Here is a 26,282-nt window from a genome sequence, read left to right on the forward strand (position 1 = left end):
TAGGATGAGGGCAACATCCCAGAATATCCTAAGCAGCTGCTTTATTGCCTTGACAACACCTGTCACCATGGCAGTGAAGTCTGAGTCTGTGTGTCTAATGCACTTCGGCCGTCACACTTCTTAGAGTCTCGGCACAGTGAACTCAGTGTTCAGCTTACAGGGATCTGTTTAGACTCGATTATTCCTAAATGAAATGATCTGTTTATTCACACGTCACTGTGTGACGTTAATATCACTGTTTTCACAGACTTTAATCTGTTCTCCAGATGCTGCTCACTGAAGGACTCTAAAATTCCACTTATATCAGAGAGAACTGAATTTTACTTGCTCTTTTCAAATTACAGATAGACGTACTAGTAGACATAGTATGCCATTCACAGTGTAAAACTTTAATTGAAATTATAAAGCACCAGCACCCTGAATGTGCTACCTTATTATTATTACATTTACTTATAAGGTCATCCATTTTTTTTGATTGTCTAGAAAAAGTTTGTGCACAATGAACTGAACAGTTTAAGTTTATAGTCAGTGTTTATATTTGCACTTATATGTGTGAATGTTGTAATACAAATCAAAAGATTTGAATTTAAAGTTTTTCACTAAAAAATAAAATGAAATGAAAGTGCCCAAATAAGCAGTTTTGAGGGGAAAATAATAATAATAATAATAATAATAATAATAATAATAATAATATTAGATTTATTAGATTTGATAGATAGATTTATCTCCCACTTCAAAAAGTGATTTATAGCTCACAAAGTTAAATACTGTCTCTAAATAGCTATTTAGTTATTGGTTACCATTAATTTCTGTACATGACATCAATCTTTAAAGATTTTAGTTTTCAGTTACTGAGGTGGAGTCAGTTATTACATTATGATGAAAGATTATGAAGGCAAATACTTTTTGTGGACTATGGTGCACAGATGGTTCAGAATAAGAAACGTATTAAGAAAGCAAACGATTTGATTTTATGAAAAAAAAAAAAAGCTGTTGAATTTGAAAGGCTCAAAAAAGGTCATAAAAAACTAAAATGCTTTGTCACTACAGTGTAACATTTGTTATGGCAATTAAACACAATTGAACTGAACCCGAAAAGTAATAATATGTAGATTATGGCCTCTTTAATCCACTTTGTGATCCAAGTAGTGATCAGACTGTTAAAAAGAGGATTTCCTCTGATTTGCATTCCCGATAATCCTTCAGAAGCTTAAAGTATGTCCTCTTCTCTGATCCGTGTGTATTTCAGTCCTTCCCCCACATCTTCACTTTTCCACATGTCTGTATGTGTTTTGTTGGTCAGTCCTCTTTTTTTTTTTTTTTTTTTTTTTTTTTTTTTTTTTTTTTTTTTTTGCTCTGTTTGGATTCCAATCACTCCTTCCATTCGACTCTCTTGGAAAAGGAAGGGGTTTCCATGGTAATGCCAGCTGAAGTGGAAAAGACGTTTTTTGTAAGGGTGCTGATGCAGTGTGTGTGTTGGGTGAACAGATGGGCTTCCTTGTGTTTTCTTTTAGTGTTTGACAACAGAGTGATTTTTCTCTAGGGTTTCATGACTGAGAAAATGAAGCACACTTTGCTTTTTGTCTCTGCTGGATTTTTATTACCATCTGTTAATTGTCTCAGGCTAAAATCTCACTGTGACCCCAATCAGGCCGACTGTAGCGAAACGCCTTTGACCTCTGACCCCTTCCAATCTCCACATCTCCTACATCAGAGCCTGACCCTGATCACCTGTTTGAAACCTGGTGAAAGTCTTTGGTTTGTTGTCAGACCTCACAGCTGTATAAACACTGAATTTTTGGCAAAGGAAGCAGAGATTTGAAACACAAAGTCTTTGTGGTTCTGAAAGAGAATAGTGTTTCATCTTGCTTAGTTTGACTAAAATAGAGCTGAAAATGCAGATCACTGAATCAAGAGTCAAATCCTTTAACTGGACAAGCTTTGAGGCCACTGTTGAGAAAATACACCTTATTCCAGATTAAATCGTGAAATCGAAGTAGATTTCTGCCTTCACTGAAGTTCAGTTGTTTGTTGAGGCAACTATTACAGAAGGTTCAAGCACTCACTGATTATCCAGAAGGAAAAACGATGCATTAAGAGCCAGGGGTGTACACTTTTGAACAAAATGAAAATGTGTACATTTTTCTTATTTTGCCTAAATATCATCATCTTTTTTTTTTTTTTTAAATTTCAAAAACAAGAGACACTAACAATTATCACTAAACAAAAAACACAACCATGGATGATTCAGGTAACAACACAATATTAAGAATCAAGCATATGTAAATTTATGAACAGGGTCGTTTTTATAAATGTAAATATTATTTTCTCTTGTGAACTGTATGTAAACGTCTTTTATGTGAAATATCTTATTCGGGTCAATACTAAAAAAAAAAAAAAAAAAAAAAAAAAAAAAAACATGAATTTTGTATGATCGCTTCTATTTTGGTAAATAATTAACATTCTTAATGAATTTACAGTAAACTGAAGACCTCAGCTGTACATACACTCTTTTTTTTTCATGAAAGACTATGAAAAGTTTTCCTACTAGCTTTGCAAATGAAATAGTTTGCATAATATTCTGTGAAAACCATAAACTTGTCTTCCCAAAGCACTAAAAGAGTAAGAAAAATTAAAAAAAAAAAAAAAAAAAAAAAAAAAAAAAAAAAAAAGAGCAAACGTCTCCTGAGGGTTTGATTTGACTTAAATAACTGAACTTACTTACATATGTAACTATATCATTCTATGTATATAGAAAGTAAAAGATGTGTGCGTATAGATAGATAGATAGATAGATATAGATATATAGATATAGATACAGATACAGATACAGATATATATATATACACTACCGTTCAAAAGTTTTTGTTTCTTTTTCTTTCTTTTTTTTTTTTTTAAGAAATTAATACTTTTATTCACCAAGGATGTATTAAGTTAATAATTAAAAGTTTATTAAAAGTTAATAATAAATAATTTACATTGTTATAAAATATTTATATTTTGAATAAACACTGTACTTTTTAAACTTGTTATTCATGAAAGAATCCTGAAAAAAAAAAAAAAAAAAAAAAAAATCACAGGTTCCAAAAAATATTTGGCAGCACAACTGTTGATATTATCCAACATTGATCATTCTAATAATAAATCCGCATATTAGAATGATTTCTGAAGGATCATGTGACACTTAAGACTGGAGTAACAGCTGATAAAAATTCAGCTTTTCATCACAGGAATAAATTCTATTTTAAAGTATGTTAAAATAAAAAACATTATTTTATATTGTAAAAACATTTTGCAATATTACTGTTTTTTTTCTATATTTTTAATCAAATAAATGCAGCCTTGATGAGCATAAGAGACTTCTTTAAAGACTATTACAAGTCTTACTGACCCCAAACTTTTGAACGGTAGTGTGTATATATATATATATATATATATATGTATATGTATATGTATATGTATATGTGTGTATATATACATTTACATATGTTGGTTTATGTATATCCCATCTAGCAACATGAGTCATCCTTATATAACAGTGCTATTGTCTGTAAATTCAAAAACAACAAAACAAAGACATAAGCCACAAATAATTTGAGAACTTTTATTTGAAATGTCAGTGTTCAGGAAAAAGAAAACAAAAATAAAACAGCAATATAAATATTAGCATATAAAATGCAAGTAGCACACAGGAGCTGGGAATCAAAGCGTCTTATCAGAGATGTTACAGCAGGATTACAGCATCAGCAGACACGCACACACACAGATATAGATCTATTCAGATTCTTCATATAGACATTAAGAAGCATTCTCACATGTAAGCACGACAGAAAGCACAAAATTAATAACGGAGGATTTTTAGGTCTATTTACCCTCCATTTTGTGTCTTTTCATGGAAAAGTGACAGGGAAAGAGGAAGATGAACACAAAAATATATGCATAACATCACAACTTCTAGACTAATAGTGTGTCACTATTTATTTTTATAAGTAAAAGTTAAACTCTTTATTTACAGGTGCGTTAGTTGGCCTTCATAGTACTAAAGAACTACATTGGTAACAGAGTGTCAAAAGTTTTTTTTTTTTCATCTTTTTCTGCATTTTGATATTTTTGTGCATTTTTTCTGTAAAATAAAATGACATTCCAGTAGTAAGCCATTCCTCTTGAGCTGATTATCTGAAAAGGTTCCATGTGTTTTTAAGGGCAGATCTCTATTTACAAAGGAGCTTCATGCCAATGGTACAAGAACTGCTGTATTTAGAGGGAAAGTGAACAGGAACCAACATTTGGACGGAATCTTTGCATTATAAGTATTTTCTAGAACCAGCTTTAATGACAGTTACCGTGCTTGTTGTACATTCAATGATGGCAAGTTGCCTCCTCAAACAGCATCAATCCTATCTGGTATTGAATTTTAACAGAATTTCAGCCTTTGCATTAAGAAATTGCTACTTCGACTGGCAACTGACAAAGTCAGGAGGTTTTGTCATCATCAAAACAACAGATACTCACTCAAAGTATCATTACTAACCCATCTAATTACAACCAGCACTGATAAAGAGCTTCAACACTTCAGGATAACCTGGAAATACTGAATACTAAGGACGATATGCCACTGTAGGCTCTTGTGGATAGTAACTGGTTTCACAACACTCCCATTATGGCTCGGCCGTCACTAACGCTCCAAAAACATTCAGTTAACATAAAAACAACAACCCAACTCTGGCTCAGTGATACACAGGGGGATCAATTCTTTGAAAGCAAATACAAATCATCATAAAAGCGGATGGTTTTATGTTCATCACCTCCGTGAGAAAGTTGTAGACGGGTGTTTATAGACGTCAGGCGATATGGAGATTATCTATAGCGCAAAAACAGCATGCAGCAATAATCACCTGACTTGCATCTACGTCAATGCTTCTAAAACAATCAATTAAAAAAAAAAAGTCCATAGTGGTATTTTAGCAAACAATAAAGTCATAATCATGATGCATTTTACAAACATTAAAACATCCACAGCAATGGACACTGTGTCTTTGTAGAAACAAGAATGTGATTGTTATAAGAATACATTTCCTCTTTCTGTCCAGATGTCAGTTTAACATGATCACGGTACTGTGGTAAATACATTATTGGCTTGATATACGCAAGAGTATAGTGTCATTTCGAAGTTGCATAAACTTGGCAAAAGTGAGAATGAAAAACTAATTTCTCTCCAAATATCTGAATGAATCAGGACACGATTTTACAGTACTTAAGGAAAACAAATGCATGTGTGAAATAGACAAGAAGCGGTTAGAAGTGGGTTTACATTGACATACTGTCTTTTCCTTACCCTAATATTTTTCTCTACATAGTTACAGATTCCAGCAAACCTCAGAACAGCACAGAATGGAGTCGTCCAGCTATTTCTAAACCTCATATCTACCTACGACTCTCTACTTCTTCTCCTTCTTGGTGGATTTCTTCTTGCTGGCGGGCGTCTGGGCGGCTTTTGGCGGCTCAGGTTGGGCCACGGCGATAGCTGCGGCGGCCTGTGGTGGTGGCAGGGCCTGCTGGGGTTGCTGCTGGTTGGAGGTCAGGGTGGCGGTGCTGCCGGGGATGTAGACGTTCTGTCGGTAATCAGGGACATGCTGCAGGGTGAATTGAGGGCTGTAGCGGGTGCTCAGACCCATGGTGCCTGGACCCAGAGTGTTGGTTGCCTCACTGACCTCTGGGGAGAAAAGAGAGTTTTCTTTTAGGTGATTTTGAGAGGATTTCACACAGCTCTTTTTGAAATTATTTGTTTGAATATGTGTATTGTCAAACAAATAGTCACCAAAAAAAGCAAGTCACTTTGCATGAAAGCAATTTTTGATGAAATCTAACAGCTCTCTGACCTTGCATTGACAGCAAGGCCCAGAAAAGTAGTAAGGACATTGTTAAAATAGTCCATAAAATTACGGATGACACATGGACTATTTTAACAATTCTACTTTTCTGGGTCTTGAACGCATAAGTTGCGTTGCTGTCTATGCAAGGTCAGAAAGCTCTTGGATTTCATTAAAAATATCTTAATTTGTGTTCTGAAGATGAACAAAGGTCTTAAGGGTTTGGAACGACATGAGGGTGAGAAATTAATGACAGAATTTTCATTTTTGGGTGAACTATCCCTTTAAAATTAGAAGAAAAAAACTGCCAGTGGGGGCATAGATAAATAAATAAATAAACAAACAAACACTAAAAAAAGTATTTTTGTTGTGTTTTTCGGTTAAATATCTCAACATTCTTAATATACATTCACAATCTTTTTATATTTATTTATTTATTTATTTTTTTTTTTTTCACTTGACATAAGATATTAAGTTTTAGTAAACCTATTCAACCAAGCTTATACTACAAGATTTAAACTAGAGAAGTGAAGAAAAAAAAAAAAAAAAAAAAAAAAGTACAAAAACAACAACAAATTCAAACAAACTGAGCGTTAATGGAAACCTGCTGAATGGCTGATCCCAGAACAGCACTGGACAGAACAGTGGAAACATTGACGCTTTTTAACGGGAACCAAATAACTCAATAACATCTGTCCTCAGTCTTTGGAGAACAAATATAATATAATATAATTCCACTTGCTTCTCATGTGTCTGTTTCAGTGTCTTTGAGATTTGGCCGAAACAATCTGTTCCAGTCTGCTTTTACGTAAGCTGATGTAAACTATAGTTCAAAAGTTTGCGGTCAGTAAGATTTTTTTTAACTACTTAATTAATTTATTTTTTTTTTATTCAGCAATGATGTATTAAATTGCTCAAAAGTGACAGTAAAGACTTTTAGAATATTACAAAAAATTTAATTTCAAATAAACACTGTACTTTTGAACTTTCTATTCATCAAATAAGAACTGTATGATGGTTTAATTTAATTTAAAATTTAATTTTATTTACCAGCAGCGTCCGTCTAAATAATTACGAAATACCACAGTTCAGCTAAGTAAATGTGTGATGAGTCACATTCTTTCTTATTCTTGCTCAGTCACAGCAGCAGTGAAAATAAAGGGAAACATGAGAGAGGCTGATGTCACTCTGCTGTGTGTCAACAGCTTTGATGTGGTTTGTATAGATACGGACCACTGAGCTTTGTGTGTGCCCACGTGGACATCTGCGAATGTGCATGTGCTTATTCTACATGATTGTCCATCATGCATGCTTGACAAACATATCTATGCAAAAATTCATCTGATTATGATGTAAATGCCTGATTAATCAGATAGCAATCCAATGAAGTCAACATTCTGTTCTGTATGTTTCGCATGTTACAACCATTATCTCAATGCATAGTGATTGCTTGACACCATTAAAGAGCAAGTGAGAGATTCTCACCATTAGCAGCGGCCATCAGCGCCTGAAGCTGCTCGGCCTCGGTTGGGGGGTTGGGCCAGGGTCCTGTTCCCACGGCAACTTCAGGAGTGGCGGCAGCCCTGCAGAGAGGAAAAGGAAATGGAGTCAGCAAAACAGAGGCCATTCTGTACTGCTGCTATCAGCAACAGCTGCAGTGAGTGTGTGAGGCGCTTTGTGCCCTAATTTAACATACACACACACTCTCACTCTCAATCCTCCATGTTGCTTATCACTACACCACATTGGAAAACGAAAACGAGCGGAGAATGAGCAGTAACAGCTGGTGAAAACTACAGCACATGCACACGAAACCACTGAACATTTCCATGTGCGGCAACTTGATCAAAGGCTTGTTTAAAAACTCTGTAATTTGCATCCACGGTGAACAAAAGCCCTGATCGCACTAAATTTCACCTAATTACACACACACAAGCTTGCTTTGCTGTCGGAAAAGCAACAAATCTAATTTACCTTCATTAATTTACCTTCATTAATGTTGTTGTGAAGATTAAAGGTCCACAAACAGGACATAATGTGTTAATTAAACTTTAAAAGAAGATATTAAAACTTTCCTTAATTAGTAACTGCTACCTGAACAAAGGACAAATCGCTCTTCCTCATGAAAACGTCCGGATGTCTCTGCATGTGGGAACAATAATAGAGATTCCTCATCCTGTTCCCAGTAACATACTACTGTTCAAAAGGTCACTGAAGTGGTACTCTAAGGTACAAAAGTGAAAAGGTAAAAATATGTACTTTGAAACTACTAACATGTACTGTTTAGGGGTAGGTAAGGTAGAAAGATGTACCTTTTCTCTTTTGTGTCTTAGGGTACTGCCCCAGTGACAGAATTGTACCTTTTTTCTGACAGTGTACAGTAAAAACTCAAAATACATGTTCTATTTGAAAATATTGTAATATGTAATTTATTCCTATGATTAAAGCTGAATTTTCAGAATCATTGCTCCAGTGTCACATGATCCTTCAGAAATCATTCTAATATGCTGATTTGCTGCTCAAGAAACATGTCTTGTAATTAATTTTATATATTAAAGTTAATATATATAAAGAGCTGCTCAAATATTTTTGTGAAAACAGTGATGTACTTATTTTTCAGTATTCTTTGAATAATAGAGAACCCAAAAAGACCAGAAAAGAACAGCAAATAGATTTTTGTAATATTATAAATGTCTACTGTCACTTTTGATCAGTTTAATGCAGTTTTGCTGAGTAAAAGTATTGATTTCTTTTAAAAAAAAAAAATGTTAAATGATGATCTTACTGACCCCAAACTTTTGAAAATGTGCATATCAAAGATCAAAAAGCTTCAGTGTGGGAATGATTAGAATATCTAGATCAGTGCTATTAGCAAAGTGAAGATCATTTTACAACTCAAAATGATTATGATGCAAAGCAGGATTTTTTTACTGAATCATGAAAAATATGTGCAGGAATCTGAAAAAAAAAAGCATAACAATGCTTAAAGGATTAGTTTACTCCTGAATTAAAATCTCCTGATAATTTACTCACCCCCGTGTCATCCAAAACGTTCATTTTGTCTTTCTTCAGTTAAAAAAAAAATAAATAAATAAGGTTTTTGAGAAAAACATTCCAGGATTTTTCTCCATATAGTGGACTTCAATGGGTCCAAATTGCAGTTTCACTGCAGCTTCAAAGGGCTCTGCAAGAACCCAGCCAAAGAATAAGGGTCTTATGTAGCAAAATGATTGGTCATTTTCTAAAAATGAATAAAAAATTTGTCTTGCACTACCTTTGCGATGTGCGCCCACGACTGCATTACATAAACACGTTGGAAAGGTCACATCTGGTTAGTTTTTCATGTGTGTACTTCGGTTCAAATAGGTAGCGTAGGGCAAAAAAACTCCATCTCACTTTCTTCTCCAACTTCAAAATTACCCAACATTGTTTTGTAAAGGCCATTTGACTTTGCACATTCACATTGTAAATATTGAGCCATACGTGACCTTTCCAATGATGTGTGCGATCAAGCTAGTGCAAGACAAGCATTTTTTTATTAAAATGTATATAAATGTAAATTTTTTTTTTTTTTTTTTTTTAAATATGACTGATTGGTTCAAGACTTCTGAAGCTGCACTGAAACTGCAGTTTGGACCTTCAACCCCTTTGATCCACATTGAAGTCCCCATTGTTTTCCTCAAAAACCTTGATTTCTTTTTAACTGAAGAAAGAAAGACATAAACACCTTGAATGACAAGGAGGTGAGTAAATCGTGAAATTTTAATTCAGGAGTAAACTAATCCTTTAATAATTACATTATTATTAATACACAAACAAAAAAAATAAAACAACTAAATTGTTTACTGCAGGCTGTTACTGCAGGCCGTTTACTGTTCTGAAGCACTTGAACCAAACATACCAAATAAAATGAACACATGCTGGAAAAATCAGGTCATAAACAGGACAAAACCACCGAACCCACCATCACACAGTCTGTATGGACAAAATTAAAATAAATATGAATTACTAACCACTCTCTCCAGCACGGAGAGAGGATGAGATGCTAATGCTAAAAGCCATCTGTCTCTGAATTGAGGATCTCGTGGGGTCTCACTTCCTGTCTTAAATGAGCCCAGCGGCTGTAAAACCGTCTAACACCACAGACATCAGACAATCAACCGCAGCGGCACAGCACAACATCTGCATACAAGACACGACCGCAGGACGGGTGGGAGAGGACGACTAAAAACAAACTCAAAGACAGAAATACGTGGCAAGAAAGAAAGAAAAAGAAAAATCCAAGTCTAAAACATTTAAGAACAAAAATGTAGTTTAAGCATGTGAAGAAAAAAAAAACACAGAAAGACTGAAAGAATGAAGGGCAGACATTTGAGGGAAAGACACTGTTTTTGCCAAGCATTTCAAAAGAGATGAACTCACAGTGCCAAGATGAGGAAAGAAACATTGTGATGTTGTTTTTGAGGGAACAACCCTAATGAGAACCAGAGCTGATCTGAAAGCAGTAATTTACTCTGTTCATTTGATGCATCAGTACTGACAGTAGAGATCAAACTGTCTTGAGACATTTGGACCACCAGTTCAGATCTTTAACCACTTAACCATCGCCACTTTTACACACAGAACAATGCAAACCGGGTTAACCTGTCATATCCTGGCACAAGACTTGGAGACAACAGACAAAAGTTCCCATTCAGATAAGACGGCTCATTTCTCCTCAATCAGCCTCTCATCAAACTTGCAGGAAATCAGACTTCCTGCGGTCAGCATTATCACATCCTGTGGTCAGATAATCACTTCCCGTGGACCAGGTTGTGCAAGTTGTCCAAAACCATGAGTTATGGTCTAAGATGCCATTGTGTTTAGCTATTCATTCATACAACCCCTTACAAATGTTTACACAAAGGACATTACGTCATTATTTGTTGTGCAATTCCCTTCACGGATCCAAAACCGTGGGATGCACTGCAACAAGGCTGAAGCTACTCATACACTAATGTACACAACGCTACACACTGCTTTCTATTCTATTCTATGAGCAGGACGGCCCCTGAGGGCCCCAGCATCACTATTGGACACTAATGCAGCACCTATAGTCTCAAATGAGGAACCTGATCCTACAGGAACGAGCAGGGACACTAGCTACACTTCAATACCTCAGCCTGCTCGGCGGCGTCCATCTTACGTGTGTAGGCTGGAACTTGAAGGAACTGAAAAAAAGATTGATATTAACTATGGCTTTTTGGCAGAAACTAAGGTAAATATGTTTAAAATTGAAGCACTGTGTTATTTTAGCATCACTGGGATACTATAGTTTTGAAAACTATATTTTAATTCATATTTTGAATGAGTGTTTATTATAATTTTAGTACAATATTTTTGTTCTGTTTTTTATTTTTTAGAAGCATATTTATATATATAATATTTTAGAATATTTTATAGTAACTATTATTATTATTATTTAGCCAAATGAAAATGAGAAATGCTGCCTTGGTAACTTAGTAAGTTCTTTTAATATTTTATTTATATTTATTTATAAGTTTATATCATTGTTTCATGATTTTCATATAGTTTGAGTTTTAGTTAACTATACACTGAAACTTTAAAACTATTTTGACTCAAATTGCTAGTAAATTTCACAAATAATTCTAAAAATGACAAGTTAATTAATTAACCATGAAATCCTAATGCAGAAAGACTGAAATAGTATTTTCTTGCCAAACATACTCCAATTATCTTTTTTTTTTGTTTTGTTTACAACCTTGAAAAATAATTTTTACAGTGTAATAACCCTTCCAACACACAGATTTTTGGGCCTGCTGCTATATATGCAGTGCTGCCAAATTAAACTAAACAAAAAGATTTAATTTCTTCCAAATGGCTTCTTTCAAACTGGGTCCTGTCAGGATGGAATGTGTTGTGTAACGTGTGTTATGGAAACCGATGCACTGTGAACACTGGCACACGAGAGATTGGCTGCCCTATTGGCTGCCTGTGACGGGCCCCTCCCCCTAAAGAGCATCTGATTGGATGACTCGCTGTCAATCACACTGAAATAGTCAAAGCCCTTTGGCATCTTAATAGTTCCAATCAGTTTCAGCACAATGCTTGACTATAACAGGCATTAGCATGGCAATAAACCTCACTGTCCCCCTCTTTTACTCTTTCTGGCCTCTCACTCTCTTTCTCTTGGCAGACTGAAGTGTTGGGGGTGGAGGGGAAAGCGATGAAAAACAGCAGCCATTTTGTTAAGAGGAGAACATTAAGATTCAGCACAGCTACTTTCTTTCTCTTCTTGCTCCTCTCTTTCTTTTTGGATATCTAGCACTATATATGCAATAAGTAGTAAGCACACACAATACTAGCTTGAACACACCCTATATTTCTTAAACACAAGCAAATCTGCATGCAAATTCATTTCTGTACATCTTCTGTTATTCTATACACACACATACATAGCACCTCAGTGTGCTAACCATTTATTCAATGCAAATGGTTTTGCTCTCAAAAGAGGTGACTTTCTGCCTTTACATAATGCAAATCTTTGGGAACGTGTGTGTGTGTGTGTGTTACTCACCCGCTGGGCCCAGGCCTCTGGTTCTGGGTGAAACGCCAGTCAGCACTGGGTGGTTTTTGCTGTAACAAGACAAAAGGAAAGCATGAGTAATGACATATAAAAAGGAAAGAAAAAGTACAGCACCATTCATTTGCAAGTCTATTTGTGTGACCTCGCTGTTGCCATAGGGACTGAGAAGTGATGTAAGTGCATATCCTGTATGCGGTGCCGGCCTTCAGTGTGACCTTGAGGACGCAGCATGTGACCAAAACCATGAGAACAAGAGACTTGTTCACTTTATTACAAAGTGCCAAAGGAAACATGAGTACGATAAAGTCTAAATGAATGTCAGAAGCAGCTTTGACAAATGACTTCTAAAAAGGTTTCATTTGAAACGGATGAGTGCTCAATAAATTATGGTTATACACACACACACACACACACACAAATACAGTGCAATTAATAATGGTAGCGCGTCTGAAACGCAGCTGGGATGAGCAGGAATTCAAGCGTTTCAGTGAACACACACTCTCTCTCTCTTTTAGAGAGAGTCCAGGATTGTTCCAGTGAGCGAGAAACAAGCTCTGTGACTAATTGGGCCAAAGACAGAAAGACCATTGTGATTCCATCCTCAGGATAGCAAACACTCACACACTGCATATTATCTCTTTAAAATGTCACAAACCCCAAAATAAAAATACTTACATGATTAAGATAAACATCATAATAACAGCCTTTTCTGTTCTAGAACTTTGAACTCTTTTTCATCTGCATTCTCTTATTGTGCGGTGAAATGGCGAATTTCCAAATTGATCAAGACCAAATTAGCAAACAGAGAGAAAAAGAAACAGACAGAGCCAAACAAAGAGACAGAAAAGTTACTTAAATGGTTAGAAATTCACATGAAACAACATTTAAAGCTCATTTAGTTCCATATTGTCAGATATTTCAATAAGACAAAAAGGCAAGAAAACCACAAAACCAGTCATAAGGGTCAATTTTTTGAAATTGAGATTTCTACATCATCTGAAAGCTGAATAAATGGTTTGTTAGGCTATAACAATATTTAGCCATGATACAACTATTTGAAAATCTGGAATATCCTAAAGATTATTTTGACCCATACAATGTATTTTTGGCATTTGCTAAAAATATACTTGTGGTACTTAAGACTGGTTTGTGGTCCAGGGTCACATATTTGCATCAAAAGCAACACCCACGAATGCCAGATGAACAACAGCTGAGTTTAGAGAATACAAACAACATGTACACAAGTCTACTAAACTACATAAATGAGGACTGACCGTTGGTTTGTATAGTTTTTATATAAATGTATACAAAATATTTTATATTAAAATGTTTATTTATATAGTGTTACATGTTTTCTCACACAGGCCAGGTTTAAGTTAATTCTAGTAAAAAGAGTTAAATTTAGACAACTTTTGGGGACAATTTTGGTCACAAAGTATAACCAAGTTAACCAATAAACACACAATCATCAAGGTTGGCGAGTAACTAGTTACATGTAATGTAATTTATGTAAGTTACGTAACTTAATTACTAAATAAATGTAACTATAACCTGTTACAGTGTGTAAAAATCTGTAATTGACCCTTCACAAAGACCCGTCCTCCTTCAAAAGTGTTACTATGTCCGACAAGCCATGGCAGTCTCACGCCACACATCATGCTCTCACGCAGTGGAAAATACATCGGAGCAAAGAGAAAACCGACAATGCGCTGACAGACAAGACAGAGCAGGTTACTTTAGGTATAAAACAAAGTCTCAGCTTTCAAATTACGTAATTTGGTAAGAAGTTCAAACAATAAATACAGTTTTGTTTCATGACAGATTGCTGTAGTGCCGCTCAAGCAGTATGTTAACCAATTATCTCTTCCTCTTTACTAGTTAAATTATGAAGTAAACATGAATGAACCTCAGAAGGCATCTGCATCAACCGCAGATAGACGTCAATACACACTATTTTTGAGGTTCAAGTCCACTGACATTAATCTACTCTCCAGTCTGGTTTGTTTGTCGGACAAAAATGGCAGATTTGGAGTTATGATTGGTCAGATTGCCTGTCAGTCAAACTCCCAGCAAAGGGTCAATTAAATTACAGTATTACAAATACTTCTTTTATTTATTATTTCTTGTTATGATTTTATATCTGTGTTTAACCTCAGAATGATCTCAAAGTAAAAAGAGGTAAAGGTAAAGTCTGTTTTTGTGGTGGCTGTGCTTTAAAATTAAATAATTATAATCTTATTTCAAAGGATTAAGGATTTTGAAAGTTTATTGCCTCTATTGTGCTTATTTGTAAGTTGCTTTGAATAAAAGCATCTGATAAATGAATTAATATAAATGTAAAAAAGCTATTTTAAATAGGGTAAATTGTAATTTATGACCTATTACATTTCCATAGTAACCTTCCCAACATTGATAATTGTAAACCTAAATTAAAAAGTATTTAGCGTTTTAGGGGAAACGTTTTTTTTTTTACTTATTTTGGAACAAATGAAGAAAAAAAAGTACTTATTTTGGGACAAATGGGGAAATAAATAAAAAAAATATATAGCTTCTTTTCCCCAATTAAGACTACTTTTGGGAAAAAATTTGGTCAGAAAGTATAGGCAGGTAAACCAATAAACATGCAATCAGTGAACAATTTTGTTTACGAAGAAAAGCCAAATAACCAAGGAAACCATAAACATATAATCCTAAACCTCACAAACAGAGCACAGGTGACTCTGACCTGAACACAAACACACCTCGCTCTGCACACAGATATGTATACACCAAACCACATCAGATTAATCAGAACAATCACAACATTAGTCACATTCAGGGTCAGAGTCTTTCAGACAGTAATGATTCCTGCATATCCTGATGTGTACAAAACACTCATTTGGCAAGGACACAAACAGTTCAGAGCGAGTGAGCGTGAAGGATACATTCGCCTGCAGGAATGTCAGAAAATAATGCCAAATCTTCCATAATGGGGTATTTGTGTGTCTCATGAGTATATACTGTATAGCACATACTGTTTTTCAACAGTACTGTTACATTGTTGCCATAAGACTTCACTGTTCCATTTTTAGTTCAAGATTCAGAACGAGGTCACACAATTTGACCTTGCCACATTACCTCAAGGCCACAGTTGCAGGTGGGAAGTGTCCCTCATATAATTATATTTACATCCTGAATATTTATACAACTAACATACAATAGATGTGTCATGCTCCCAAACACCACACACACACCAAATATGCCTAAAGGTCTGTGTGACATCTGTAAACACACTAATGCTCTGCACACATGCTAAAGCAGGATGAAGCACACCTACTGTATGTATAAAAATACACACACTTGAACTATTGCAGAGTGTGTGTTTCAAATCAGTCATGCTAAAACTTGAGCAGCAACAACACTAAATTATAATAAAAGAAACAGGACTGACTCTTAATTCTGATTGAACGAGCCACATTCCAAGCCACTGGACTGTGATAAATTCACACATTTACCTTACAGATACTAAACTATAGTAGCCTACTTAAATGAATTATATACTTTTATTATAACTATAATTCATAACCCTTCAGTCTTTATCTGTAGCTTTACATCTGGCACAGACACATGAACCAGGAGCATCTGGGTCGGTATATCAACTCTGAAAGATCCTGTGAATGAACAAACTAAATTTATATAAGACATCCGTTTTCATAGATCACATGGAAAACATCTGTATGTGACATATATCCTGACCACACAATAGAAACACACACTGAACAAGAAGATACCTGATTCCGTAAAGATGTATTTTTCTTTGTATAATGTAAACACATTACAGGCCGCTCTCTGTATAAACTGTACACACATTATCACTAGAAACAGAAGGGCAGTTGCATTTGACTATAAACCCTGACAGAGTTAATTAATGACCAAAAGCGGACACTTTTGACTTGAACCATCTAGCAAAACGGTAAAACCACTTAGTCCAACCAACCACGGTCTGATTGTACTGATCACGATAGTCAGACCTAAACAGAATAAAAGTAGGACACTACAAGAGCTTCAGAGAAAAGCAATGTCAACAGGATCAAAGAGAACCACAGTGAAATGGGTTAATCTGAAAACATGGACAAATTTGGCAGAAAGGCATGAAATATGTTTACATATCATAACATGACTGCAGAAAGTCAACAAATCCAGAAAGTAACACATCTTTAGACTGCATGAAGTGTTTTGGTCAGCTGTAGTTTGGAACCTTTCCAACTCATAAAACTGTCTGGCATGTATTCAGTTGTGGTTTTAGCATAAATATTGGCATATAAACAGATGGATTTCACATAAATATGCTTAGATCACATTACACTTTCAAAAGGTACAGATAAAGAAATAAGACATTTTAGTTAAATATATTTTCTCATCAAATTCCTAATCAGTATTTTACATTTAAAAATAAAAATGAATGCATATTTTCCTTTAACTGCAATGAAAATGAACACATTAAAATTTCTAAAATTAGAATTTAAAAAAAGGTAAAGATAAAGAATTATGGCTATTTAAATTCTGTTTTTTTTTTTTTTTTTTCCACCCAAATGCTGGGTTCAGCTTGTTAGGTCATTTTATTGGGTTATTTGTAATATTTGTTAACCAGGTGCTGGGTAGTTTTTCTGTTACTAAGCTGCTGGGTCATTTTTAGTAGGTTATTAAATATTGGGTTATTTTTTATACCCAACCACTCGGTTGAACCTGTCTTCGACGAAACAACCCAGGTACTGAGTTACAGTCAGAGCGTGGGCTTTTTGCATCCTCTTCAAGAAAGAACAGTTCTCAGCACTGTCAATTTGGTGCACTTCTTCAACGAAATAAAGGTTTGTATACATTTTAATTTATAAAGTCTTTACTGTGCTGCAAATAATATTATTTTACGCAACACAGCTCACAAGGATGAGATGTCAGCTGCGTCAGAACAGCAGCGGTCATTTTGAGAGGCTGCTTGGCTACTTGTTTTTTTCACATGATGGAAACACCTTTTGCATAACATAAATTGATTTTATTTATTGTAATACTGACTTTAATTTAATTTGATGTTAAAATATGTTTTCTAAGGTTCATTTTCTGAGGTTCATAGTTCTTCTGGCAAACAGCAGCCCATCACAATGACACAAGAATTAGCACTATTTCGGTGAAAAGCGATTACAGAGAAAGGTTGAATACACTTAAATTAAAATGCTGCTTTTAAGCCTTTTTTTTTTTTTTTTCAAAAAATGCTTGTTAAATGAGTTTAAATGTATGTAATATTGTAAACTATGCTGTATTCAGCCAAATAAAGTCCATTTGTTTTATATTTTTGTTTATGGGTGTTCTTGCTTAATAACAAATGTTCATGTTTTGATTATTGCTGTTGCCTCTATAATTCTGTGTGTGATTTTTAATTTCCAGTGCATTTTAAGCCATCATTATAATACTTTCTAAACAATAGCTGACTTAAAACAATCCAGCATGTTGGCTAAAAACAGTTAACTGAACCAGTTGGGTCAAAATAACCCAGCATCTTTAGATTATTATTCAATATTTTACATTTACAAATACATTTTAATTAATTTTTATGTGTTACAATAATGAAAAATAGATGTAGACTGTGCAATTGTCAAGAAAAGGCAAGACGTTGTCATTTCTGAAATTATAAATTTTAAACAATATGATTTAGACTTTTTTTTTGACAGATTATGTGAGATTCACTTTTAGGAAAGTTGGAAAGAAAGATGGTAAAATGGAAGAAAAAGAAAGGGTAAGAAACCATGAAGAGTATCCAATGCAAGATTATCAAAATCATTCTTGTGGGTCTAGAATCTGCTATGGATCAGGAGGACCACACACATACACACACACACCACTTTCTCTGTCCTCAGGTCTAATAGTGATTCTTCCATCCCTATTGAAACTCACATGCCTGCCTCCTCACACACACAGAGCACGTGTCATGATAGCAGAGCCAGATGGCAGCCCAGTGACCCGAGAGACAGAACGACTCTCAAGAGACTTAGAGATGGGACATTAGGTCCCGAACGGAGAGAATGGGAGAAAGAAAGTGGAAAACCTCAATTTTTCAGGCTCATCCCCCACAGACATAAACACATGAGATTACGGAGGAATTCCGTTTCAGCAAACTCATATAACATTTGACCAAAACTCTACAAATAACCGCTTCACATACCTCAGAAACACAGGAGGAACTTTCTATTATAAACTGATAAGTCCCCACACAAGGGTTCTTGTAAATGAGAAATGACTCACAGTTACGTGGAGATTTACTATGGGATATCCCAGATGTGACACACAGAACAGGTCACATGACTTAGAAGTGTGGAATCAATAACATGAGTTCAGCACAACAGGAAGTCAGGGGTCAGTGCATGACCTCTGGAATCCTGTTATTCCGCCACCTCTTTCTTTCACTACCTACTTCCTATTTCTCTCTCTCTCTCTTCCCATCCGTCATTTTCCCGCCATTTCCTTCCCCCATCCAGATCCTCATTTCTGTCTGTCGGTCTGTTCCTCTTCCTGTCCATCTGTTATCCATGTCTCTTTCAACCTTGCTTTAGAGTTTCTGTTCTGAACACTCACAATATTTCTGTTCATGTGTTCCATCTAAACCAGTGCATTGCAAAACTCAGTATTTTTGTCTTGTTTTTCCAGTTCAAAGACATTTATGTTTACATTTGTATAATAAACAATTTGCCTCCAATGTAAAAGCAAAAATAGTTGAAAACCACTAATCTAAATGTTTTTTTTTTCTCTCTGACAGTCATGTTTCTAAAATCCCAAAGTTCATGTTATTCCAATACACTCTAAGCCTCTTTCCTTACTGTGGCTTAATTTTCTCCTCCCTTCTTGTCTGACACCATCCAGACTCTGCTAAATGCTTTTCTTTTTTTGTTCCTAATATATCTGCATGCTTTTCCTTTGTGATCCCACATCTTTCTCCTTTGTTCTTCCTCCCTCTTCCTGTTTAGTCACAGGACTCACACCCTGCCAGTCTGATGCAGCTTTTGGAAGCCTGTTACTAAATCATAAAAATGGCACTATGACGTACACTTGAAGCATATTTAACAGATTACCCAGCTGCTTCATATGAAACAAAACTATGGTTAAAAACATCAATAAACTCAGAGAAAACAAAAGAGGTTTCAACATGAGTAATAACCAGCTCTGAGGCTGAAACATTATCTGATATATATATATATATATATATATATATATATATATATATATATATATATATATATATATATATATATATATATACATACTACCAGTCAAAAGTTTGGATTAACTAACATTTTTTAATGTTTTTGAGAGATATCTCTTTTGCTCACCAAGGCTGTTTTTATTTTATCAAAAATTCTGTAAAAACTGTAATATTGTGAAATATTACAATTTAAAATAACTGTTTTCTATTAGAATATATTGTAAAATGTAATTTATTCCTGTGATGCAAAGCTGAATTTTCAGCATCATTACACCAGCCTTAAGTGTCACATGATCCTTCAGAAATAATTCTAATATGCTGATTTGCTGCCTAAGAAACATTTATGATTATTATCAGTATTTAAAACAATGGTGCTTAATATTTTTTGTGGAAACCATACTACACTACCATTTAAATGTTTTGGGTAAAGATAATAATAATTAAAAAAAAAAAAAATCAATACTTTTAATCTTTTAAAGATGTATTAAATTGATCAAAAGAACAATAAAGCATTTATAATGTAACAACATCTATATTTCAAATAAATATTTTCTTTTGAAGCTTCTTTTCATCAAAGAATCCCCCCAAAAAAATATTTCCACAAAAATATTAAGCAGCAGCAAAAGTGGTTTTCAACATCCATAATAAGAACCAATAAAATTTGAGCAACAACTTGATAATACAGCACCAAATCAGCATATTAGAATGATTTCTGAAGGACCATGAAGACTGGAGTAATGATGCTGAAAATTCAGCTTTGCATCAAAAGAATAAATTATATTTTAAAAGAATAAAAAATAAACAAAATGATGAGCAAAAAGACTTAAAAAAAAAAAAAAAAAATCCAATCATATCCAAACTTTTGAGTCGCAGTTAAAAAATCCATTAGTGTGACTCAACAGTGAAGAATCTGATTGGCTGTGGGGATGAGTATGCTCTCACCTCATTGGCTGAGTTCATTAAGTGCTTCCTAGTCAAAGTCATGTTTAATGTGTTGTTATGACTCAACATGGGAGTCTTGACAAACACAAAGTCACTCCTGCTGGAGAGCGTTGAGTAACAGGGCCTGTAGGTCCTTGTGTGAGGTTCCTGAGGCCCTCCGACCACCTCCATATACCTAATGGGTCCATCAGTGTTAAGCTGGAGGTGAAGGTCCTTATGAGCTCTCTGCTGGTAGGAGTGCCTGGAACGGAAGCCCGTTCTGGAATAGCAGCACATCGAACCACCCTTGTGCCTGATGCATCGTACCAAGAGCACCACCATGGTCAAGAGCGACACCAATGTCACGCAGCCCAATGAGATGATGAGGTACAGAGTGACATCCGTCATACCAGTCCCCTTGTGTGGCGTTATACGGAAGTCTGTAGATTTGTCTGGGCTTTTTTCTTCTATGGTAACTGTAACCGAAACGCTAGTGGACAAAGCTGGCTGGCCGTTGTCTCGCACAACCACTATGAAGTTATAAGCTGGGTGGGTTTTACCACCCTGTTCATCGTCCATGAGTTTCTGTGCGGTACGCAGTTCGCCCGTGTGCGGTTCGATGTGAAACAGCGATGAATCATCTCCTGGAGCGATGCTGTAGAAGAGCCAAGCATTGTGGCCACTGTCGGGGTCAACAGCGACGATCTTGTTGACCCGGTGGCCGACAGGTGCACCGTGCGGGACGGTCAGCCGGATCCCTTCGTCTTCAGAGTATGTTGGGTAAAGGATAACAGGTGGGTTGTCATTCTGGTCAACCACAAAAACATGCACGGTGACATTAGACGTCAGCGGCGGCGTTCCAGCATCACGCACCTGCACTTCGATCTTGAATGCATTCATTTGCTCATAATCCAAAGAGCGCATGGTGAAGATGTTCCCATTTTCAGGATTGATGTAGACGTATGAGGAAATGGGACTGCCATGGATGGTAGTTGGGAGGATGGAGTATGACAATCGGGCGTTGTCTCCAACATCCGGGTCGGATGCCAAAACGGTTACTATCGGAGTACCAGGAGCGTTATTTTCAGCTACATCCACTGAGTAGGAGTTCTGCGAGAACACTGGAGCATTATCATTCACGTCGGATAAACGAACCGCAAAAGTCTTCTGAGAGGATAGCGGAGGCGAACCGGAGTCAGTCGCAGTGACAACAACAGTGTACTCATCAATGACTTCTCTGTCTAGACGACCGTCGGTCACAAGTGTGTAGTGTTCTCCAAAGGCTGACTTTAGTTTAAACGGAAGCCCTGGGGATACTCTAAGTGTGACTTTTCCATTATCCCCAGAATCTAAGTCTTTTGCACTGATTAACGCAATAACAGTGCCTGTTTCAGCATCCTCCCGGATGGGGCTGGTTAGTGAGGTTAATGTCACCTCCGGAGTGTTATCGTTCACATCGATTATTTCCACTTTGATGTTGCATGAGCCCTCCATGGCAGGAGAGCCTCCGTCCCTGGCTTGAACTGTGATGTCATACACATTCGCTTCCTCATAATCCACATCCCCCACAACACGGATTTCCCCTGATTTAGAATCAACACTGAACATTTTAAGTATTCTCTCTGGCATATATTTACTGAATAAGTAAGATATTTTCCCGTTTATCCCAGAGTCCATATCAGTGGCATTCAGTTTAGTCACAAGCGTTCCTGGAGGAGAGTTTTCCAAAAGACTAACCCTTTTCACCGGCTCATCAAACACCGGCGCGTTGTCATTCACGTCCAGAATCTTAATAAGCAGGAGGGTGGTCCCGGACTTCTCCGGCTGTCCTCCATCCACGGCCGTGAGCAAGAGGCGAAACGCGGCCTGCGCCTCCCGGTCCACAGCCTTTTCCAGGACGAGCTCTGGAAACTTACTGCCGTCGCTTTTAGTCTCCACGTTTAAAACAAAATAATCGCTGCTGGAGAGGCTGTACGTGCGTAGGGAGTTAATGCCCACATCGGGATCGCGTGCGCTCTCCAGACGGAACCGCGTCCCTGGAGCGGCCGCCTCGGAAATCTCTAGCGATGCATTCACGTTTGGAAACTGCGGCGCGTTGTCGTTTACATCATCAATTTGAACAAGAACTCTGTGAATTTCTAAAGGGTTCTGAAGAAGGATTTGAAGGTGCAAAGAGCAAATCGAACTTAAAGCGCAAATGCGCTCCCTATCTATAGTCTCTTTAATAACTAAGACACCGTTAGGATTTACCTCGAAATATTGCGCGTTAGATCCCGAGACGACTTGTAGGTTTCTTTCAGTACTTCTCATCGCGCTGAGACCCAAATCCCTCGCTATATTCCCAACGACAGACCCTGGGTTTTGTTCCTCCGGTACCGAATAACGGAGCTCACCAGACGCGACTGAGAGGTGCATGAGGGAGAGCGCGAGGCAGAGCACGGGCCACGAGCGTCTCCTCTCCATTATGTGCGATCCGGGGAGGGGAAAAGTTTCAACTTTTTCGTCTTACAGAATCCATATTCCCAACAAAGTGGCGCTACGATGTCGCGCGTAACGCAATCCGATTCGAGCGAGGTGAAGAAAAAAGTTTAACATAATTCATGACGGCTGTAAGCCTTTCGGTAAATCACAAGAGAGGAAAAAACAGTCCTCCATCTAGCTCTTCTCCAAAACTCCCTGAATTAGCTGCGCCTCCGCTGCGCAACAGGGCGGGGACTGAGTCACAAAGAGGTCCGTCCTTTTGCACACACACACAAGCATCACACACACAGCGAAAGAGACACCCACACACTTCTCCTAGCGCTTGGAGAAACTTTCACAGCTCAGGTCGACCTGTTTCCAGCACACATGCCAGTGATCCCATGAGGTTTAAAATATTTACAAGCCGAGATCAAGAACATTAGAGACTCAAGGGAACGCTGCCAATTTGTGAACACGGCCACAGACCACAAAAACACTGAAAACGTCTACTGGCAACTCTGGCAGTGTTGCATTACAAGGTAATAAATATGCAGTTTAATATTTTATAATGATAAAACACGTAAAACAAATGATACGAGGACGACTTAATACATGCAATATTCTATATTCAATACTATACAAAACATTCTACATGTCAAATAAGGATTACAATGACACGCCACTAGACGGCGCAGTTTTCCCTCTTTGTTATCTCATAACATGTAAATAGTGCCCAAAACGTTGTAAATATTGCTTTTATTGCACGACAGATTGTTAGGATTTAAATACATATTTCTAGGCTTAAAAGAGAGCAATTCCCACAATTTTAAATATGTTCTCAGGCTTTAAGGCCTTGAGACCATACTACAGATTACTTATCTGACAGATTATTTATCTTGTACAGGCTAAAACCATACTACAGATTACCTATCTGTCAAAATGATATAATTACAGTTGATCAAGTACATTAAATTAAGTGATATACCTATACTATTTATCACCGGCAGATAAATCCGACCTCAAAGGACCAAAACACATCTATACTGATCATGTCCCTAAAGTATGGTGCTGCTGGGCTGTATGTGAGCAAATCCAGTGAATCCTTTCACCCAGTAAAACATCTGTCTAGATTTTATAAGATAAAAAAGCACAACAACTACCCAACAAGTATTCAGATATCTTACCCTAAAAGATTTTTTTTTTCACTGCTGTTTCCTGTCTAAAGGAGTCATGCAGAACAACACATATCTTTCTCTCTCCCTCTGCTCCATGGTGAGGCGAGAATGAATGAATGTCTTCCACACACACACACACACACACACATATATATATATATATATATATATATATATATATATATTATTACCATTTAAATTATGTTTGCTATTATTGTGTGTGTGTGTGTGTGTGTGTGTGTGTACATATGTACATATATATATGTATATACATATATATATATATATATATATATATATTGTGTGTGTGTGTGTGTGTGTGTGTCTATGTATATGTACATACACACACAGAACCACACACACAATAATAGCAAACATAATTTAAATGGTAATAATAATAATAATGCAATGAACATCCAATTTTTAGACAATACTTTTATACAGTTTCTGTATATTTAAATACATTTAATGGACCCTGGACCACAAAAATCAGTTATAAGTATAATACGTTGTAGGGGTCAAAATGATCGATTTTTCTTTTATGCCAAAAATCATTAGGCTATTATGTAAAGATCATGTTCCATTAAGATATTTTGTAAATTTCCTACCATAAATACATCAAAACTTAAGTTTTGATTAGTAATGCACATTGATAAGAACTTCATTTAGACAACTTTTGTCGTTTTTCTTAATATCTTGATTTTTTTTTTGCACCTGCAGATTCCAGATTTTCAAATAGTTGCATCTCGGCCAGATATTGTCCTATCCTAACAAATCATACATCAATAGAAAACTCATTTATGCTTTATGTTTCTATTGTTTTAATCTTATATTACATATAAATATAAATATATATATATATATATATATATATATATTATAAATATATTATTGTCATTATAAAGATACAGAAAATGTATAGTAGTTTAAGTCACACAACAGTAACAACATTTTAAATTATTGTTGATTTGTTGCTACTGTGTGATTTAAATGTGATTCATTAAAGATATAATAACTGTTTAAAAGTTGGGCGTATAAATATACTGCATGATAACATTTCTAGTACTTTCCCAATAATCGTTATTTTGCTGTTCTGCAGTTTCTATAAATATAATGTAAATCACTGATGCCACCTGACGCGAACAAATCTTTATTTGTGCACAGATGATAGATTTGTAGACCTCTTAAGAATGTTAAATTATAACCACGTGACTGACAGCTGCACGTGTGTTTGTGTGTTATCTTTACCGCCGTCCTGTGGTGAGTTTAATGAACTGCAGTTCTGCGAGCACGTGTTCAAAAGCAGGAGGGGAAGGGCGAGCGGAAAGTAGACAACAACGGCATATACAGGTTTATATATAAACGAAACAAAAACGGTACAAAACTTGTTTTAATTTATTAAAAACGATAGATAAACACTCGAAAAAAGCAAAGGCTAAAACTTTTTTTTTGTTTAAAAAAAGCAAGCTGAAGGGCTGAGAGACAGCGGATCTCAAATGTTGCTATTACAGACACTGAGAAGGAGGGTGATGCAAGAGCCCGTTTCAGCACTAGAACGCTGGACAGCGACACTCAGCCGAACGCCTGCTGCTGTACTCAGCCACCGCCAAACACACACACACACACACACACACACACACACACACACACACACAAGCTCCATCTGTAATCCAATCAGCTCCCAGCAAACCAGTCAACAGCCTCCTCATACAATGAAATAAACCTCGATCCAAACAACAGTACAGTCATTTGGTATCACAGACTAACTACATAGAACACTCAGACAGCTGCATCACATACAACAGCCCCAGTTAAACTACAATGGTGCAGAAAATCTTAATGATGCCATACAATTTGAAATGTTTAATCGATTTTAGACATAGGCTGGTCTATTTTAAGATACAACAGTGAAATATTCAAAAACACCAGCTACAACTCACTTAGAAAAAACGGTAAAAATGAATATATGTGAGCATAATGAGAAAATATGAAACAAATGTGACATACTATAAGGTTAAAAGGGTTTGAGGTGCAATAAAATT

General features: G+C 36.1%; 1 protein-coding gene across 2 annotated transcripts in view; it reads right to left on the reverse strand.

Annotated features, from left to right (window-relative positions):
- Positions 1–3,590: 3,590 nt before the first annotated feature.
- Positions 3,591–26,282, reverse strand: part of LOC127175971 (protocadherin gamma-C5-like) — a 42,558-nt gene continuing 19,866 nt past the window's right edge. Inside the window, exons 1-4 of one of the 2 annotated variants that reach the window (XM_051127337.1) lie at positions 20,627–23,302; positions 12,448–12,506; positions 7,356–7,453; positions 3,591–5,713 (exon numbers count right to left, since the gene is read on the reverse strand). In XM_051127337.1, coding sequence (XP_050983294.1) covers positions 5,439–5,713; positions 7,356–7,453; positions 12,448–12,506; positions 20,627–23,068 — 2,874 coding nt within the window. In that variant the 5' untranslated portion in view covers positions 23,069–23,302 and the 3' untranslated portion in view covers positions 3,591–5,438. Of the gene's footprint in view, positions 5,714–7,355; positions 7,454–12,447; positions 12,507–20,626; positions 23,303–26,282 lie in introns of those variants that run through there. The other variant, XM_051127338.1, reaches the window with a different exon arrangement.

Source organism: Labeo rohita, chromosome 14, assembly GCF_022985175.1.
Source record: "Labeo rohita strain BAU-BD-2019 chromosome 14, IGBB_LRoh.1.0, whole genome shotgun sequence".
In the NCBI taxonomy this organism is placed as follows: domain Eukaryota; kingdom Metazoa; phylum Chordata; class Actinopteri; order Cypriniformes; family Cyprinidae; genus Labeo; species Labeo rohita.